Source organism: Pan troglodytes, chromosome X, assembly GCF_028858775.2.
Source record: "Pan troglodytes isolate AG18354 chromosome X, NHGRI_mPanTro3-v2.0_pri, whole genome shotgun sequence".
In the NCBI taxonomy this organism is placed as follows: Eukaryota; Metazoa; Chordata; class Mammalia; order Primates; family Hominidae; genus Pan; species Pan troglodytes.
The window spans coordinates 67,970,626-67,991,120 of record NC_072421.2 but is presented as its reverse complement, the minus strand read 5'-3'; the positions used below and the strand labels follow the sequence as shown (position 1 = coordinate 67,991,120).

The window sequence follows — 20,495 nt, the reverse complement described above, 5'->3', positions numbered from 1 at the left end:
TGGACACTTAGGTCGATCCCACATCTTGGTTATTACGAATAATACTGCAGTGAACATGGGGGTGCAGATATTTCTTCAAGACACTAATTTCATTACTGTTGGAAACTCCCCACTATTTTCCATACTGGTTGTAACAATTTACATACCTACCAACAGTGTACAAAGATTCCCTTTTATCTATATCCTCACCAAAACTTATCATTTGTCTTTTTGATAATAGCTATCCTAACAGGTGTAAGGTGATATCTCACTGTGGTTTTGATTTGCAGCTCCCTGATGACTAATAATGTTGAGCCCCTTTTCATATACCCGTTGGCTATTTGTATGTTTTCTTTGGAAAAATGTCTATTCAAGTCCTTTGCCTATTAAAAAGTTTATGTTATTTTATTTTTTTCTATTGAGTGGTATGAGTTCTTTATATATTTTAGAGATTAACCCCTTATAAGATATATGGTTTGCAAATATTTTCTTCCATTCTGTGGGTTGCCTTTTCATTTTGTTGATTGTTTCCTTGGCTAGGCAGAAGATTTTTAGTTTGAGGTACTCCTGCTTGTTTATTTTTGCTTTTGTTGCCTGTGCTTTTGTTGTCATATCCAAAAAATCATTGTCAAGGCCAATGTCAAGGAGCTTTTTCCCTATATTTTCTTTTAGGAGTTTAATGATTTCAGGTCTTACATTTAAGTCTTTAATCCATTTCAAGTTAATGTTTGTGTATGTCATAAGGTAAGAGTCTAGTTTCATTATTTTGCATGAGGATGTCTAGTTCAACACCATTTATTGAAGAAACTATCCTTTTCCCATTGTGTATTCTTGGGACCCATTTCAAAGATTAGTTGACTATAAATGCATGGGATTATTTCTGGGCTATCTATCTTATTTCATTGGTTTCTGTGTCTGTTTTTATGTCAGTACCATAGTGTTTTGATTACTATGGCTTTGTAATATAGTTTGAAATCAGGAAGTGTGATGCCTCTAGCTTTGTTTTTCTTTCTCAAGAGTACTTTGGCTATTCAGGGTCTTTTGTTGTCTCATACAAATTTTAGGATTTTTTTATGTTTCTTTTAAAAATGTCATTGGAATTTTCATAGGGATTGTATTGGATCTATAGCTCACTTTGAGTAGTATAGACATGTTAATAATGTTAATTTTTCCAATCCATGAACACAGGATATCTTTCAACTTATTTGTGTCTTCTTCGATTTTTTTCAATGTCTTACAGTTTTTGGTATACAGATCTTTCACCTCCTAGGTTAAATTTATTCCTAAGTATTTTATTCCTTTTAGTGATATTGTAAATTGAGTTGTTTTCCTTCATTTCTTTTTTGGATAGTTTATTGTCAGTGTATAGAAATGCAACTGATTTTTGTATGTTCATTTTATATCCTGACACTTTACTGAATTCATCTATTAGTTCTAACAATTTTTTGGTGGAGTCTTTAGGGTTTTCTATATAAGATTATGTCATCTGCTAACAGAGACAATTTAACTTTTTTCTTTCCAATTTAGATGCCTTTTATTTCTTTTTCTTGTGTAATTGCTCTTGGTAGGACATCCAGTACTGTGTTGAATAGAAATGGCAGAATGAGCACCCTTGCCTTGTTTCTAATCTTAGAGGAAAAGCTTTCAGCTTTTCACCATTGTGTATGATGTTAGCTGTGGACTTTTCATATATGGCCTTTATTATGTTGAGATCCATTCCTTCTATGTCTAATTTGCTGAGAGTTTTTATCATGGAAAGATGTTAAATTTTGTCAAATGCTTTTTCTGCACCTATTGAGATGATCTTATGATTTTTATTCTTCTCTTAATGTGGTATATTACATTTATTGACATATGCATGTTGAACCACCCCTGCATCCCAGGGATAAATCCCACTTGATCGTGGTGTACGCTCCTTTTAATGTGCTGTTGAATTTGGTTTGCTAGTATTTTGTTGAGGATTTTTTGCATCTATGTTCATCAGGGATATGGGCCTGTAATGTTCTTTTCTGGGACTATCCTTGCCTAGCTTTGGTATCAGGGTAGTGCTTGCATTGTAAAAGGAGTTTGGAAGTGCTCCTGCCTTTTCAGTTTTCTGGAAGAGTTGGAGAAGGATTGACATTAATCCTTTTTTTTTTTTTTTCTTTTGACACACACTTTCACTCTGTTGCCCAGGCTGGAGTGCAATGGCGTGATCTCGGCTCACTGCTCCCTGGTTCAAGCAATTCTCGTGCCTCAGCCTCCCGAGTAGCTGGGACTACAGGAGCACGCCACCATGCCTGGCTAATTTTTGTATTTTCAGCATGTTGGCCAGGCTGGTCTCAAACTCACCATGTTGGCCGAGCTGGTCTTGAACTACTGACCACCTAGGAAGCTGTCTGGTCCTGGGCTTTTCTTTGTTAGGAGGTTTTTGATTATCGATTAAATTTCATTTGTCATTGATCTGTTTAGATTTTCTTCCTTCATAATTTATTCTTGGTAGGTTGTACGTGTCTAGAAACATATGCATTTCTTCTAGGTTATCCAATTTTTTGGCATATGATTGTTCATGGTAGTCTTTTATGACCTTTATATTTCTGTGTCATCAGGTGTAATGTCTCCTCTTTTATTTCTGATTTTATTTATTTGATATTGTGTCTCTTTTTTCCTTGGTTAGTTTAGCTAAGGGTTTGTTACTTTTGTTTATCTTAGGGTTATTTTATTCTTTTTTTTCTAGTTTCATGGGATGTAAAGTTAGGTTATTGATTTGTGACATTCCTTTTTTCTTTATGTAGGTATTTATCATGATAAACTTTCCCCTTAGAACTGTTTTTGCTGCATTCTATAAGTTTTGGTATGATGTGTTTCCATTTTCATTTGCCTCAAGATACTTTTTGATTTCCACTTTTAACTCTAACATAAGTGACAAAAGTACTAAAAATAACTACAGCTATAATAATTTGTTAATGGATACATGATATAAAAAGATATAAAGTTAAAAGTGATTTACACACTACCATTGCAGTATTCTGAGTATTTTGGATTTGATGATATATTTACCTTTACCAGTGAGTTTCATATTTTTATATGTTTTAATGTTGTTATTTAGTATCCTTTCATTTCAACTTAAACACCTTTCTTTAGCATTTCTTGTAAGGTAGGTCTAGTCGTGATGAAATCCTTTATCTTTTATTTGTCTGGAAATGTCTTTTTTTCTTGTTGTTAGAGATGGGGTCTCATTTTGTCACCTATGCTGAAGTGCAGTGGCATGCTCATAGCTCACTGAAGTTTGAACTCCTGGGCTCAAGCGATCTTCTTGCCTTAGCTTCCCAAGTAGCTGGAAGTCCAAGTAGCTGGACATCACCATGCCTGGGTAATTTTATTATTTTTATTTTTGTAGAGACAGAGTCTCACTATGTTGCCCCAGCTGTTCTCAAACTGGCCTCAAGCAATCCTCCCACCTCAGCCTCCCAACATGCTGGGATTACAGACATGAGCCACCATGCCTGGCTTTGAGAATGTCTTTATTGTTCCTTCATTTATGAATGACCACTTTGCTGGTTATAGTATTCTTCATGGGCAGTTTTTTCATCTTTTAGCACTTTGAATGTATCATCCCACTCCCTCCTGGCCTGCAAGATTTCTGCTGAGAAGTTTGCTGACGAGGTTCCCTTGTATGTGGTGAGACTCTTTTCTCTTAATGCTTTCAATATTCTCTTTTGTCTTTGACTTTTGACAATTTGATTATAATGTGCTTCAGGATATTCTTCTTTGAGTTGATCTTGCTTGGGATCCTCTGAGCTTCATGAATCTTGATGTCCATTTCTTTCCTAGGATTTGTGAAGTTTCCAACCATTATTTCTTGAAATAATCTTTCTGTTTCTTTCTCTCTCTCTCTTTTTCTTCTCCTAAATTATGGGACACCCATAATTAGTAGATTCATTTGCTTATTGTGTCCCATAGGTTCCTTATGCTTTCTTCACTCATTTTCATTTTTTTTTCTTTTTTTGTTTCTCTAATTGGCTAATTTCAAATTACCTATCTTTGTGTTACCCATTTCTTTCTTCTGCATGATCAAGTCTGCTATTGAAACTCTTTCTTTTAGTTTTCAGTTCTGTCATTGTATACATCAGCTCCAGGATTTCTGTTTGGGTCCTTTTTGTGGTTTTTATTTCTTTATTAAACTTCTCATCTCATTTATGTGTTGTTTTTCTGATTTTGTTCAGTTGTCTGTGTTCTCTTACAACTCACTGCACTTCAGGATGATTATCTTGAATTCTTCTTCAAGCCTTTAATAGATCTCCATTTATTTGGGCTGTTACTGGAATTATACTAGTTTTCTTCGATGACGTCATGTTTGCTGGATTATTTGTTATTTGTATAGCCTTTCATTGGTTTCTGTGCATTTGAAGGAGCAAATCAGTCTTTATAGAGTGATTTCAGCAGGTTTATGGGGGGGCTTCTGCTAGGTCACTGGGTGGGTCCCTGGGCAGGCAGGACAGGCCCGGGACTGTGGCTGAGAAGGGCTAGAACCAAGTCATAGAACTGCCTCAAGGTCTATAGCCAAGACTGAGGCCTGCAGGCCTGCCTCCATGGGCATGGACAGGTGTGCCTCCTGCCAGGTTCCTGGGTGGACAGGACTGCCCTGTACAGTTGAATGGAGCTGGACCCAAGTTACGGGGCTGTTTCAGGATCTGCTGTGATACCAAGGTTAGCAAGCTTGCTTCCTATGGCACAGACAGGCATGACTCCCAGCAAGCCCCTGGGAAGGCATAATTGCTCCCATACCACAGCAGAGTGTGACCAGAGCTGAGTTATAAGGCTGCTTCAGGGTATACTGCTGGGACCAAGATTGGCAGTCCTGTAACTTGAGGCACAGATGGTTGTGACTCCTTCTGGATGCCTTGGAAGATGATTTTGGTGGCAGAATCATGACCAAATGGCATTGTAGCTGAGTTTACAGGGGGATGAGGCTATTTCCAGGTCTGTAACCTTCACCACAGTCAACAAGCCTGGGTATGGGCCTGCCCTCTCAAAACAGCCTTCCTTGGTGTTGGACTCTACTAGAGTTTTGCAACATCCTACCTGGGTCCAAAATTCCCACAAAGGTACTTTGGTCCATGGATGGCTGCCAGATTCTTGTTGCTCTGGAGAGATGTGATGGACTTCCCATTCACCATCTTGTTGATGTCATACTTGAGTTAATTTTTATAGAGCCTGAAGTTTGGGTCAAGATTCATTTTGCCACATATGGACATCAAATTTTCCTACACCGTTCCTTGAAAAGACTTATTCATCCTCCATGGAATTGCTTTTTCATCTTTGTCAAAAATCAATTGACTATATTCATGTGTTTATTTCTTGACTCTTTTCTGTTCTGTGGATCAATATATCTATTCCTTCACAAATACATCACTGTCTTGATTGCTCTAGTCTTATGCTAAGTCTCAAAATCAGATGGTATAATTCCTTTAACTTTATTCGTTCTCAAAATTGTTTTAATTATTTGTAGTTTCTTTGTTTTTCTATATAAATTTTTGAATCAGCTTGTTTATTTCTACAAAAACTCTTGATGGAGGTTTTTTAATTAAACTTTTTATTTTGAAAAAACAAGATTATTTTAATAAAGTCTTGTTTAATCTTCATCTACATCTACCCATTGTCAACATTTTACATTTGATTTATCTTTAAATGTAAAAATGTAAGTATATACATATATGTTTGTATTTGAGAATACATCACAGAGATTACAACCTTTTGCTTCTAAATAGTTTTTAGCATGTATTTTGCAAGAAAAACTATATTCTCTTCCCTTATAGCACCCACAATGCTATTATCGAACTTGGGAAATTTAATATTTATTCAAAACTATTACCTAATATAGCCTGACTGTGATTTTTACTTGAATTGCATTATACTTATAGATCAATCTGGGGAGAATTGGCATCTTTACTGTGTTGAATCTTCCAATCTGTGAACATGGTATGTCTCTAATTATTTAGATCTTTTATTTTATTCATCAGCATTTTACAGTTTTTAGCCTATGAATCCTGTATGGTTTACTAGATTTATTCCCAAACATTTTATTTTTGAAGGTATTTAAATGTTTTTTTTTAAATTTCTATTTTCAATTCTTCTCTGCTAGTATATAGAAATGTGATTAATTTTTATGCATGATCTTGTATCCTGTGACTGGCTAATCTCATTTGTTAGTTCTTGGAGGTTTTTGTTTTATTTAAAGTAGAGTCCTTGGGATTTTCCATACATACTATCATGTCATCTACAAGTAAGGACAGTTTTATTTCTCTTTTTTTCCGATCTGTATGCATTTATTTCTTTTTTTCTTTTTGCCATATTGCATTTGCTAGGGCTTTTAGCATACCGTTGAATACAAGTGGTGAGAGTGGACATCCTTGCTTTGTTTCTAATCTTAGGGAGAAAGTATTTCATCTTTCATGATCAAGTGTGATGTTAACTGTAGGGTTTTTTTTTTTTTTTGTAGATGCCCTTTATCAGGTTGAGGAAGTTCCCTTCTATTCCTAGTTTGCTGAGAGATTTTATCATGATTACATGTTGAAGTTTGTCAATTGATATGATTACATGGGGTTTTTTCATGCTTAGATGGTTAGTATGGTAGTTTACATTGATTTATTTTCAAATATTTACACTTGCCTTCCTGGATAAAGGCCACTTGGTCATGGTGCATTACTCTTTGTAATGTATTGCTGGATTCAATTTGTTAATATTTTGTTGCTTTTTTCATTTATATATATGAGGGATCTTAGTCTGTAGTTTTCTTTTCCTTTTTTGTACTATCTTTGTCTGATTTTGGTATCAGGATGTGGCCTCGTAAATGAGTTGGGAAATGTTCCTTTCTCTTAAGCTTTCTTGCAGAGATTGCATAGAACTCGTGATATTTTTTCTGTAAAATGTTTGTAGAATTTGCTGTTGAAACCATCTGGGTCTGAAAATCTCTTTTTGGAAGGTTTCTAACCTTCCAAAATTAAGATTATAGTGATGGGTTATTTATTTCATGTTAGGTGAGTTTTGATTGATTGTAGTTGTCAAGGAGGTCTCCAAATATAATTGCTAATTTGTCTATTTTTCTTTTCAGCACCATCAGTTTTTGCATCATATATTTTGCAGTTCTATCATTTGATGCATGCACATTTAGGATAGTTGTTTTCTTGGTGAATCAGCCCATTTATCATTACATAATGTCACTCTTTATCCCTGATCCTGACTTTAAAAAAAGTTAAACCTGTACAGCCTCAAATTGCTAATGATTACTAGCTTAAGTTAAGAATGGTACCAATATGACCTAAGTGGGTCCTTTCTTCAAATCATCTCTGATTCCTCTCACTTGCTCACTTAGCCCATAGATTAATAGCCAATATCTATTGTACACTTATCATGTAAAACTGTTTCACATGGCATAGTTTATTTAATCTTCATAAAGACCCCATGAGAACAGTAATCATTATCATTTTGTGGATGAGGACCTGAGGTTCAGAGTGGTTACATTGTTCCAAGATTAGACAGCTAGCAGGTGAGTGGCCAGGGCTGAAAACCAAGATTGTCTTACTCCAGAGACTGTACCCTTAACCACTAAGCTCTAGCTGTTACTTCCCTTTAGTCATTTACCAATTCTTGCCAGTTCTGCCTTCCAGATATCTTTCAAATTATTCTATTTCCCACCTCCATGCTACCACTTGGTCAAAGCCACCATTATCTCTCACCTGGATGACTACCAGTGTCTTCTAAATAGGCTGCCTGCTTCCATTTGAGCCATGATGCAGCCAGTGCATTAAATGCAAGTCTGTCTCTATCAATCTATAGCATGTAGCCAAGGACATGGCTGGTTTATCAAAGAGGCATATCTGTGGCTTTATGATTACTTACTGTATCTAAGTTAACTATAAATATAAGAACCTGTGGGAGTATATGGTAATTTAACAATTCAACAATAAATATGGTTTCCTGTGGCCCTTAGGATCAAGTCCAGTCTCCTAACCCTGGCTTAGAAGGGTTAGGAGATCTTGGTGATCTAGTCTCTGGCCACCACCTTGTTCTTTGCATTCCACCATGCTATTTTTTTCAGCTCCTTCAAGTGCTCTCTAGCTTCAGGGCTTCTCTGCATGCCGTCCCCTTTGCCTGGAAAACTCTCTCTTCAGCTCTGTGTCTGGCTAGTTCCTATTCATCTTTCAGGCCTCAAGATAAATGTCATAGGTTCAATATTTTTAGGCCATCTTTGACTTCTTTCCCTTTCCAAACAAACAAACAAACAAACAAAAAACTTCTCCTATCCGTCTTCCTGCCTCTGTCCCCATTGCTACTGCTATGGTCCAGGACTTGATTTTTTTCTAGTCTGGACTGCAGCCTTTTGTCTGCCCTTCAGCTATGGGTTTCTTCCCCTCCAATCCATTTCCCACACCTCTGCCAGAAATTTTTAAAAAGCACAATCACATAATGTTGTTTGCTTCCTCCAAAACCATCAATATTTTCCAACTGCTGACAGAATAAAGTCTGAACACATTGGCTTGGCATTCAAGGCCCTCACTGGCCTAGCCCCATGTATCTTCCTAGCCTCATCTCTCAGTACCCGTACTCACATTCCTTATGCTGCAGCCTAGTATTTCTCAAAGTGTTTCGTAGCCTAGTGTTCCCATGCCCTGTAGGGACATTAGATGATCCAAGGTGGTGTATGGATAAAAAGTTATTTTAATGCATAGAGAATAAAAGCAAATTCATGGTAGCGATATAAAATTTCCTGTTAAAATACATTAATTTAGGCTACAGAGATGACTTAATTTGAAGGAAAAGTATGTTAAGTAATAATAGCATAGGTGGTACACAGCTGTGGAAAGAGCCAGAAGATGGGACACAAATGGCTAAAGTATGGGAAACGGGCCCGACCACCTTTGTCTACTTCCCATTCCCTCAACTCACCATGTAATTCACATTTCTGTGCCTTTGATGATACTGTTCCCTTATTTTTATTACTCTCTTTCCAACTTTCTGCTTATCAAAATTCTCTCAGGCTTTAAGGTTTAGCTCAAATGACACTTCCTTGTGATATCTTTGCTCATCTCCTGGTCAGAATTAAGGACTCCCTCTTCTGCACACTCCCAAGACATTACTCGTGCTTCTTTCTGGTTCTGGTTCATTTTGTTTGATGGTGTAATTAGTACCTCATATGTCTGTCTCTCTCCCTCTCAGACAGTAAGTTTGGCCTTTAGCACAGTGCCAAACACAGAGAGATAGCTTATGATAAATATTCATTACATTGAATTATAGTGAAGGAAGAAGTTCAATTTCACAATTCTCCAAGTTGCAGGTGAAAGTTAATAGGAAGAGAAACCTTATTCCAAACAAGGAAAGGCTATCTGAAGTTATAAGGTGTGCATGTGAGTGTAAGGATATAGGCAACGAGTTATTTCCAGTGTAAGGTGAAAACCTATAATTCTTATGGGTGAAAACATTATGTTTCATGTTTCGGGGCAATGACCTAAATCTGAATGTTGGCAATGCTTGCCTAATCTAGTCAGTTGGCTCAATGCCTTCAGAAATTAAAAAAAAACAAAAAAACAACAACAACAAAAAACAAAAGTAGTTTGTCAAAGAGGAATTTCTGTGGCTTTGTGATTAGTTGTTGGATCCAAATAAACTATAAATATAAGAACTTGTAGGAGTGACAGGTAATTTAATAATTCGGTAAACATTGATGAGCCTACCTCATATGAAATCTCTATGTTAAAAGCCATGGGGACAGGGTTTGGAACTGGAAAGGGGAGGGTGAAAGGAGTAAATATGGAAATGATGAAAATAATGCAAGCATGGTCCTTGATACCATGTATTGACCATTTGTTGTGAAACAGCACTCTGTTCAGCACTTAATGTATATTATCTCATTTAATGTTCTTGCAATCCTCATAGGTGGATAATTTTATTATCTTGTTTTACAGATGAAGAAACTAAGAATCAGAGAGATCATGTATCTTTACTCCAAGCTGTAGGAAAAAAAGTAGATAGCATTCATTATGTGCCAATAACTATTTTAAGTACCTCATGTGTATTAACTCACATTAATACACGTGGAAAACAAAATTCCTGTCTTGGAGAAGCTCTGGGTTTCTTGTGAAAGATAAGGTTCAAAGTTGAATTTTGGAGGAAAGGTAGGATTTTTGTCAGATGGATTGGTAGAGGAAGGGTCCTCCATGCACAAAGAAGAGCCTGAACAAAGGCCAGGAGATGGGAGAGTCCAAGGCCTGGGAGTAACATCATTACCTGCAAAAACACAGGCAGCCTAAGGAAGCCGTGGTACAGGAGATGAAGCTGGGAAGGAAACTGGAGAGATTAGGCCTGATGCTGAAGGAAATGAATAGCCAGTAAAGGTTAGTAAGCAGAGAGCAGAAGAGTAGCATGATTGTGTCTGTTTCAGGAAGATAATCTGGAATAACTGTGAGAGCAAGAGAAACTATAGGCAAAGAGATCAGCTAAGAGTTTTGGCATTCAGATGAAAGCCAATGGGAACCTGAAATAGGCTACTATTTCACATACCAATTTGAAAGTCACCAAGGAGGTAGAATTTTTCAGCCCAACGCAGCTGAGTTGATGCTGGGGTGATGGAAGGGGATTAATGAAAGATGCCGTGATGGGGTATGTGGGAATGCTGGGAATGCATCAAAGTCTAGGCCAGGCATGGTGGCTCACTCCTGTAATGCCAGCATTTTGGGAGGCCAGGGCAGGAGGATCCCTGGAGTCTAGGAGTTCGAGACCAACCCAGGCAACATAGTGAGACCTCGTCTCTACAAAAAAATTTAAAAATTAACCAAGCATGGTGGTGCACACTTGTAGTCCCAGATACTCGGGAAGCTGAGGCAAGAGGATCGCTTGAACCCAGGAGTTTGAGGCTGCAGTGAGTTATGATCATACCACTGCACTCCAGCCTCAGCCTGGGAGACAGAGCAAGACTCTGTCTCCAAAAAAAAAGAAAGAAAATAAGAAAAAGAAAAAGCCTGTATCTGCTTTAGTTATCATTATTCTTCCTGAAGATGCAATAAAGTCAGTGTCTAAGGTGTCTGCCTCAGAGGAGTGGTTGTCACTCCTCTCTTGATCAAGTGGCAAGATTGACAAGGTTGGTAGTATCTTACCAGGTGTGGTGGTTGGGCTCCAAGTAGTCAATTTCGGTAGTTAAAAGGAAGAAAATTAACATGTATTGAGGATTTTCTCACCTCAAAGATCTCTGGAACAGTCTTGAGAGGCAGGTACTATGCTGTTTCTGTTATGGTACAGGGTGAATGACTTACTTGCTCAAGGTCACATAGAAAATAACAGAGACTCACTTGCATAAGGTCTCATAGCAAGTAAGTGACAGAACTGGTCTGAAGACTATGTTCTATTTTTATTTATTTATTTTGAGACAGGATCTCACTCTGTCACCCAGGCTAGAGTGCAATAGCGTGATCACAACTCACTCTAACCTTTACCTCTTAGGCTCAAATGAGCCCCCCATTTCAGCCTGCACAATAGCTAGGACCACAGGCATGCACCACCATGCCTGGCTAATTTTTTGATTTTTTTTTTTTTCTGTAGAGATGGAGTCTCACTGTGTTGCCCAAGCTGGTCTCAAACTCCCAGGCTCGAGCGATCCTCCCACCTTGGCCTCCCAAAATATTTGGATTACAGGCATGAGCCACTGCACCCAACCTGTTCTATTTTTTACAGTACCAGAAACCAGAGAAAGAGGGCAGGCCCACACACTCAAAAAGGATGTCCAAGGGAGAGAAAAAAGAATAAGAGTGAATTTAAAGATTTCTGCTGAGGAAGAAGAAATCTGGAAGACCTTCAAGTTAGTGTCAAGCTTGGTCTTGCATGAAATATAATAATGATAAGAAAGGGCTCCTGTTCTCATGGAGCTTACTGGGTAGAGGGCACAAAAGATATAATGGCTGCTACCCAGCCATTCTTACAAAATGCTCTAGACTTTCAGAGGCGATATAGTCTTGGGTTGTCTGGAAAATGTTACAGAGAAGATATGACTTGAGTAGTATCTAAAAGGAGGCGCTGTCCCTGGATAGTCCAGGAAGAGCTATCATGCCATCTTTCCACTGGCAGGAGTAGTGGGAGTAGTGGGAGCAGAGGTGAAGGAGTGGGAGAGTACATTTCCTGTTTGTTTAGTGAATAGATTGCCTGGAACGCAAGGCAATCACGTAGGGAAGAGTAGGAGGACGAGCTGGCAAGGGGTTAGCACCAGAGAGTGGAGGAGGGCTTTGAATGCCCAGTCTGATACCTTTATACATCATCACTTAGGCAATGGGAAACCACTGACTATTTTTGAGCAGGAGAGGGATGTAATCAAATATGCTTTTGAGGCAGTGGCTCACGCCTGTAATCCCAGCACTTTGGGAGGCTGAGGAGGGCAGATCACCTGAGGTCAGGAGTTCGAGACCAGCCTGGCCAACGTGGCAAAACCCTGTCTCTACTAAAAATACAAAAAAAATGGTCAGGCGCGGTGGCTCACGCCTGTAATCCCAGCACTTTGGGAGGCCGAGGCAGGCGGATCACAAGGTCAGGAGATCGAGACCATCCTGGCTAACACGGTGAAACCCCATCTGTACTAAAAAATACAAAATACTTAGCCGGGCATTGTGGCGGGCACCTGTAGTCCCAGCTACTCGGGAGGCTGAGGCAGGAGAATGGCGTGAGCCCGGGAGGCGGAGCTTGCAGTGAGCCGAGATCGCGCCACTGCACTCCAGCCTGGGCGACAGAGCGAGACTCTGCCTCAAAAAAAAAAAAAAAAAAAAAAAAATTAGCTGGGTGTGGTGGCACACACCTGTAATCCCAGCTACTCAGGAGGCTGAGGCAGGTGAATTGCTTGAACCCGGGAGGCAGAGGTTGCAGTGAGCCGAGATTGCCCCACTGCACTCCAGCCTGGGCAACAGAGTAAGACTCCGTCTCAAAAAAAAAAAAAAAAAAAAAAAAAAGATGCTTTTGAAAGACCTCCAGAAGTAAGCACTGGAATAGATTGGAGAGGGTGGAGATCAGAGGTTAGACGATCAGGAAAAAGGATATTGAGATAGTTTAGGGGGATGGTGATACAAGCCCGGAAGAGATGAGGGAAAGCCATCCTCTGAATGAAAGCTGGCCCTCAGAGGGGCTGTCAGAGCCACAGCCTAATTTTAAGGACATGAATATTTGTGTTCCAAATCTCCTCCAAGCCATTTTCTCATTCCTCTCTTCTTGCTTCCTCCTTCCTTCTTGTCCCTCTGCCTTTCCTCCATTTTCTCTATTTCCTCCCCATTACTTCCAGTAATGCTCAGTAATCAGCTATGATTCTGAACATCATTTGGGAAGGAGGGGAAGCACTGAGGGAGGCTCTGAGCAAGATAGAAGGAAGGAAGGAAAGAAGGCGAGAAAGAAAAGGAGGAAGGAAAGATAGGCGAGAAAGAAGAGGAGGAAGGAAGGGAGGAAGGCAGACATTTCTGTAGGAGCATTTCCCATGGACCAGACTGAGAGGATGGGGATACTGAGACTTAGAGGGATTGCAGTACTTGTTTGGAGTCACATAGCTAATTGCCATCTAAGTCTGATGAACTCCAGAACTCATGTCCTGTTTGCCATTCCACGGTGATTCCCTTTCCTGTCTCCCCTGATCTGTTCAACTTATGTAATAATTTCTTATTCTGATACCCTAATATCACTTTGTCATGGCTCTTTCACTCACCACAGTCTGTCTTACATTATAGTGATCTGTGTATATGTCCAGCACTGGCACATAAAATGCGGACAATGATTGAATGAATGATTGGTTTATCTCTGTTACTAGATAGTAAGGAGGCTGCAAGGATCTCACAGCAAGGACAGCCCAAGCTCATATCATTAGTATTTAATCTATAACTATTGGATTGAACATATTTGAATATCTTAGGCACCTCTGTGGGCATCACGCCCTGTTGGACACTGAAGCTACCTTGGTAACCTTCAAGACCCAGGATTTGTGTTTGTAATTTCTAGCATAATCACTAAAAGAACAGAAACAAGATGTATAGCACCTAAACTAGAAGAGAAAGACAAATGGAATGGTAAAGCTAATCAGTCTAAAAGAAGTCAAATCAAATGGCCAACGAGCACATGAAAAGATGCTCAACATTACTGATCATCAGGGAAATGTAAAGCAAAACCACAATGAGATCATCTCACACCCATTGGGATGGCTATTATTTAAAAAACAGAAAATAAGAAGTATAGGTGAGGATGTGGAGAAATTGAAACTCTTGTGCACTGTTGGTGGGAATGTGAAATTGTGCAGCCATTGAGGAAAACAGGATGGCAATTCCAAAAAATAAAAATAAAAACAGAATTACTGTGTGATCCAGGAATTCCATTTCTGGGTATATATCAAAAGCATTGAAAGCAGAGTCTCAAAGAGATGTTTGTACATCTATATTCATAGCAACATTACTCACAATAGCCAAAATGTCCATCAATAGATGAATGGAAAACAATATGTGGCATATCCACACAAGGCACCGTATAACTCAGCCTTTCAAAGGAAATAAATTCTGACCCATGATACCACATGGTGAGCCTTAAAGCCATTATACTAAGTAAAATAAGCCAATCATGAAAGGACAAACACTGGAATAATAATTCCAATTATATGAGGTACCTAGAATAGGTAAATTCATAGAGACAGAAAGCAGAATGGTGGTTGCCAGGGGCTGGAGGGAGGGGGAATTAGGGAGTTATTGTATAATGGATACAGAGTTTCAGTTTGGGAAGATAAAATTCTGGAGATGGATGGTGGCCATGCATTGTGAATGTACTTAATGACACGTACTTAGAGCACACTTAGAAATGGTTAAAATGGTAAATTTTATGTTCTAGGTATTGTACCACAATAAAAATAGCTTTTAAAAATGAAGGTGAAAAAAAATCCCGTTTATTCTTTATTTTTATTTTTATTTTTTATTTTTTACTTTTTTTGTTTGAGACAGAGTCTTGCTCTGTCACCAGGCTGGAGTGCAGTGGCGCAATCTTGGCTCACTGCAACCTCTGCCTCTCGGGCTCAAGTGATTCTCCTTCCTCAGCCTCCCGAGTAGCTAGGACTACAGGCACGCGCCACCACACACAGCTAATTTTTCTATTTTTAGTAGAGATGGGGTTTCACCATGTTGGCCAAGATGGTCTCGATCTCTTGATCTTGTGATCCACCCGCCTCGGCCTCCCAAAGTGCTGGGATTACAGGCGTGAGCCACCGCACCTGGCCCCATTTATTCTTATGTGTTTCCACTGAAGACCCATAGGTATCATCCCCACTCCACTCCTCCAGCTCTTCTGGGACAACTAGAAACCGTTGAGATTTGGGGGTAAAAGGGCATTACTTGGAGGCTAATCCTCACCTTCTTGGTCCCTCACATATCCAGTTGTCTGATACACTCTCTACCCTATACCCAGCAGGACACAGTGTCCTTTGAGAGGGGAAATGAAATAGAGAAAAATATATATGAGAAAGTATCATTTTCTGGCAGAAAAATGAGTACATTTTAATTAGAAACACTGCCTCGGCCCGGCGCGGTGGCTCATGCCGGTAATCCCAGCCAGCACTTTGGGAGGCCTAGGTCGGCGGATCACCTGAGGTCAGCAGTTTGAGAACAGCTTGGCTAACATGGCGATACCCCGTCTCTACTAAAAATACAAAAATTAGCTGTGCGTGGTGGCTACTCGGGAAGCTGAAGCAGGAGAATCGCTTGAACTCGGGAGGCGGAGGTAGCAGTGAGCCAAGATCCTGCCATTGCACTCCAGCCTGGGCGACAAGAGCGAAACTCCATCTCAAAAAAAAAAAAAAAAAAAAGCTGCCTCAGAAGAGCATTCTTGGGTGGGACAGGCCCTACACCTAAAAGGACCCGCTCACATAGCTCATCCTCTCTTGACCTCTTTCCCCTGCTCTCTCTGCCCCATCTCTGCCCACTCTTTCTGGGACCCGGATTTGACACGGTTGCTGCCACCCCAATAGCAAGTCTCTTAGGACATTCCTGTGCTCCTCACTTTCCTGGCTGAGGGTCAGAACTTATCAAAGGGGTCTTTTTGAGGAAGTTAGGGGAAATGCAAAGGAAAACAAAAGGAAACTATGAAAGTCTAGAAACAACTAAGTTTACTAACAAAATGACTTTCTTCTCTCGATATAGCTAAAGTCAAGCCATCAATGGGCTTAGCATGTTTTGATTTTAATAAGGCTTAATAAGTCTGCATTTTGAGAAGGCTGTGGACCCCTCTGGCAGTCTGGTGAAGCCATGGACCCTTTCTCTGAATAATATGTTTAAATGCACAAAATAAAATACGCAGATTTACAAAGGAAACCCATTATATTAAAATTCAGTTATCAAAATATCACCCACAATATAATATAGTAACATATGTGCTTCTTGATGTATGCATTAAATAACCAGATCTAACAGCAGTGCCAATAACTACTGGAATTTTGAAGTAGTCGTGAACATAAATGAAATTTCGAGATGCCTGCAACAACTATAATATGAAATGCAAATCTCTGTGATGTCTGTTACTGACACTCACAGGTAATCCTAACACTTCGTGGTTTATTGCCTACATTCATCATTGAAGGAAATACTACATTTCAGTTAGAGGTTAGTGGAAAGAAAGAGGCAGTTTTATTCATCCCAATTCAAAGTAACCCCCATCCACCCTGAATTTTTGGTCTATAGGACCCTGGTTGAGAGCCTCTGCTCTAAGGGTCATATAGCCTCCCATGGGTTGGAACCAGCTGTCTCCTACCTGTCTCATCCTTCAGGATGACATTATTTCTCCTCATCCAGTTTTCAAGCTTGCACCTGTAATTGACCACCCCCAAATCCCTGGTTTCTGGCAGGGAAAATCTTGGAGCTGTCAGCCCGTTTGCCGTTTGCACTCCAGCCTGGGCGACAAGAGTGAAACTTCATCTCAACAACAAAAAAAAAGCTGCCTCAGAAGAGCCTTCTTGGGTGGGAGAGGCCCAACATTGTTGACTTCTGTGCTGTGAGTCCACAGAACAACTGGCTCTTTCTCAAAATTCTGTCTGAGATGTCACTCAGGCAGCCCTCAGATTTTCCAGAATTGTCTCACCATAACCATAGACTAGAAAATCACCCTACACCTACCTAGTAACACCAACTCTGTAAGCCACCACCACTTCTGCCCTGTCCCTGAATATGACTCTTTTCAGCTAGTTCATAGGGGACAGCTCCTGAGAAGACTGGAGTGATTTTTTTTTTTTTTTCATCTTGAGACGGAGTCTTGCTCTGTCACCCAGGCTGGAGTGCAGTGGCACGATCTTGGCTCACTGCAAGCTCCACCTCCCGGGTTCAAGTGATTCTCCTGTCTCAGCCTCCCAAGTAGCTGGGATTACCAGTGCATGCCACCATGCCTGGCTAATTTTTGTATTTTTTTTTTTCAGTAGAGACGAGATTTCACAATGTTGGCCAGGCTGGTCTCAAACTCCTGACCTCAGGTGATCCACCTGCCTCGGCCTCCCAAAGTGCTGAGATTATAGGCCTGAGCCACCGTGCCTGGCCTGGAGTAATCTTTAAACCAGAACAGCCGCAGCCTCACTCCTGGCCTTTGTGCCAGCCAGATCCTTCCCAGAGGGTGGAGATCACCCAGATGATCTCTTTGGAACCCTCCTCATCTGGAGATTGGCCACTCTTTTGGTTTGTTCCCCATGTGCTCTCCAGCCCTTGGGGTTCACTCACCTAAAAATATATAGACTGGGATCCATTGCAAAACAAAGAAGGTTTGGAGGCCCTCCTGGAGATCCAGTTGGGAGAAGAAAGCCATGGTTATGGTGCTGTTCTGTTGTGGCAAGAAGCCTAACCAGAAGGTCAAAACTTCTTAAGCTGAGTTGATTATAGATGCTTTGCTATAATCTCTTACTGTGGAGTAAGATTAGCTGCTGGGGTTTTGTCAGGCTTGACCAAACTTTTCCTCCACTGCCCCGCCCCAACTTCCTACCCACACATCAGGTTGCAGATCAGGCAATATAATTGATCTCCCCAGTAGTATCCTTTCTCCACGTGTGCCCAATTGTAATGAAGCAGAAATGGCCCTGGGGTGGCTCTAGCTGTGGGGGAGGGGCGCTCTTGATAAATCAGCACAGGAAGAGAGTATCTTGGGCCTCAAATAGGACCTCCGAAAAGCACCCCACTACCTTTCCCTGCTTAAGAAAAGGGACTTGGCAGCCACACTTGTTTCTGCCCTAGTGGTTACCCTTTGTCTCCTCTTGTCTTCTGCTGAGTCACCTAGCCCACTGGGGCTGTTTTTCTGCACCGGATATCTGTTAATAGACTCTTCAGATCCCTCTTTGTGCCTCTAGTCCCAAGGGACCTGCCTCAGTGGCCAGATACCTTATCATAGAGCGGGAGAAACATTGCACAGAAGGAAGACCTGGCTCCCAGTCCCAGCTCTGCCATGCTCTTCCTGTGACACCTTTGGAAAATGTTACATCTCTCTAGAGCTCAGTTTGAGCATTCATTGCTAGAATGTAATATAGGTTAGGGGCATAGACTTTAGAGCCAGATAGCTGGGGTTCACATCTCAGCTCTGTCACTTACAAGGTGGTGAACCTCTATGCCCCAGTTTCTCCATCTGTAAAAGTGGGACTATAATAGTACCTACTTCTTAGGGTAGTTCTGAGGATTAGATAAGTGAATGAATATAAAGTGCTTAGCACACAGCCTGGCACCGTTTCCTGTCATTACTACTCACTGAGTTCAAGTAACACATATTGAACAAGTAACATATGTTTCAGGCTGAGGCTTGCTTCTGTGTAATAGCCTTTGGAAAACTGAAGACTGTTCCCAGGTCTCAGACCGTTTTTTTTCTGTTTGTTTGTTTTGTTTGTTTTTTTTTCCAGACAGAGTCTCACTGTGTCGCCCAGGCTGGAGTGCAGTGGCGTGATCTCGGATCACTGCAACCTCTGCCTTCTGGGTTCAAGTGATTCTCCTGCCTCATCCTCCTGAGTAGCTGGGACTACTGGCGTGTGCCACCACGTCCAGCTAGTTTTTGTATTTTTAGTAGTGACAGAGTTTCACCATGTTGGATATATTTTTTCTGTCACTATCTATTGAGTGACTGCTGTTTGCCAGGCACTGTGTTTAGGTGCTGAGGATTCAGTAGGGAAGAAGACAGACATGATTCTTGCCTTCTTTGAGTCTACAGTCTAGTGGAGGAGACAGACATTAAAACAAAAAAAAATCACAAAAATGTTAGGCTGGGTGCCGTGGCTCATGCCTGTAATCCTGGCACTTTGGGAGGTTGAAGCGGGAGGGTTACTTGAGCCCAGAAGCTCAAGACCGGCCTGGGTAACATAACGAGATGCCATCTCTACAAAATAAGTAAATAAATAAATAATAAAATAAAATTAAGATAAAATGTCTGTACACTTGAAGTTGCAATGTGTCCTACAGGAAAAGCCCAGTACTCCCAGCAGAAGGCCTTGAATATAGAAGGTAGTCAAAAACATCTGTTAAACATAACTGAAGGGGTTGCTGGGAAAATCAGATACAAAAATGGTATCAAGGGTTCTATAAGTGCAAGGGGGCATTGGTCCCTTTTCCAGGGAGATTATTGGAACTCTATCATCTCCCCACCCCCACTCTGCTTTGGGCTTCCCTCATTAGACTGACCAATGTGACTCTTCAGAGCTGAGCTTGGGGAACTTTTTTGGTATGTCAGGGTGTGCTTTCACTCCCCCATGTGCACTAGATGGTCATCTGACATGCGACACCTTCCTCTTCCTCCTCTTTCTTTTCTTCCCTTTGGGCTAGCTGGGGTTCTCCAGCTGCTTCTTGGGGCTGCTTGACCACATAGAAGGTGAGATGTATCAGAGCGTATCTGCTCAGAATTTGCACGGGAGGAGGGAGGGAGGTAAGAGAGGCAGGCTTGGCTCTGCTCAGGGAAAGCAGAGATATGGAGGGGCTTAGAGTACCCAGGCCAGACGAGATCCACAGTATCAAGAGCTCCAACGCCCCTTACAGATCAGGTCTCCGCTCCCCTCCACTTTCAGATGGGTAAATGGAGGAGATCTGGAAAGGGCTCAAGGTGATGCAGGAACCAGAGGCAGACAGGGCCAGACAGTTTTCTACCTCTGTCTCCCTAACATCTGGGTCAGGGTCTGGTGCAGAGCAGGCACTCAAGTAAATGTCTGTTGAACCTGTGAGGGAGACCAGGTCTCTTGATGTCTCAGGCAAGATAGACTGACCCAGATTGGCCACCCTTTGCTCCCAAAGACAGAGCACGCTGGCCCAGCTGGAGCTCTCTTGAGCCAAATGGACAAGTATAACATAAACATCAGTGAACAAAGAAAGAGCAAGAAGAAGATAATTAGGCTAGCAGATAAACCCTGAACATCCAGCACTCGTGATTTCCCAGTTACAATTCATCAACCAACAAGCAGAAGCTTGGCAGCCTCAGAGTAAGCAATAAAGAAGGAAAGGTTGCCAAGGAGCACAAGGCCTGCCAATTTCATTTGTAGACATTGA

The 20,495-nt window shown here is 40.9% G+C and overlaps 1 protein-coding gene across 1 annotated transcript in view; it reads right to left on the bottom strand.

The window, feature by feature from the left end:
* Nucleotides 1–17,907, bottom strand: part of DGAT2L6 (diacylglycerol O-acyltransferase 2 like 6) — a 28,148-nt gene extending 10,241 nt beyond the window's left edge. The window contains exon 1 of the mRNA XM_003317506.5: nt 17,709–17,907. Within this exon, the coding sequence (XP_003317554.2) occupies nt 17,709–17,793 (85 nt within the window). The 5' untranslated portion in view covers nt 17,794–17,907. The remainder of the gene's footprint in view (nt 1–17,708) is intronic.
* Between the last annotated feature and the right edge of the window lie 2,588 nt (nt 17,908–20,495).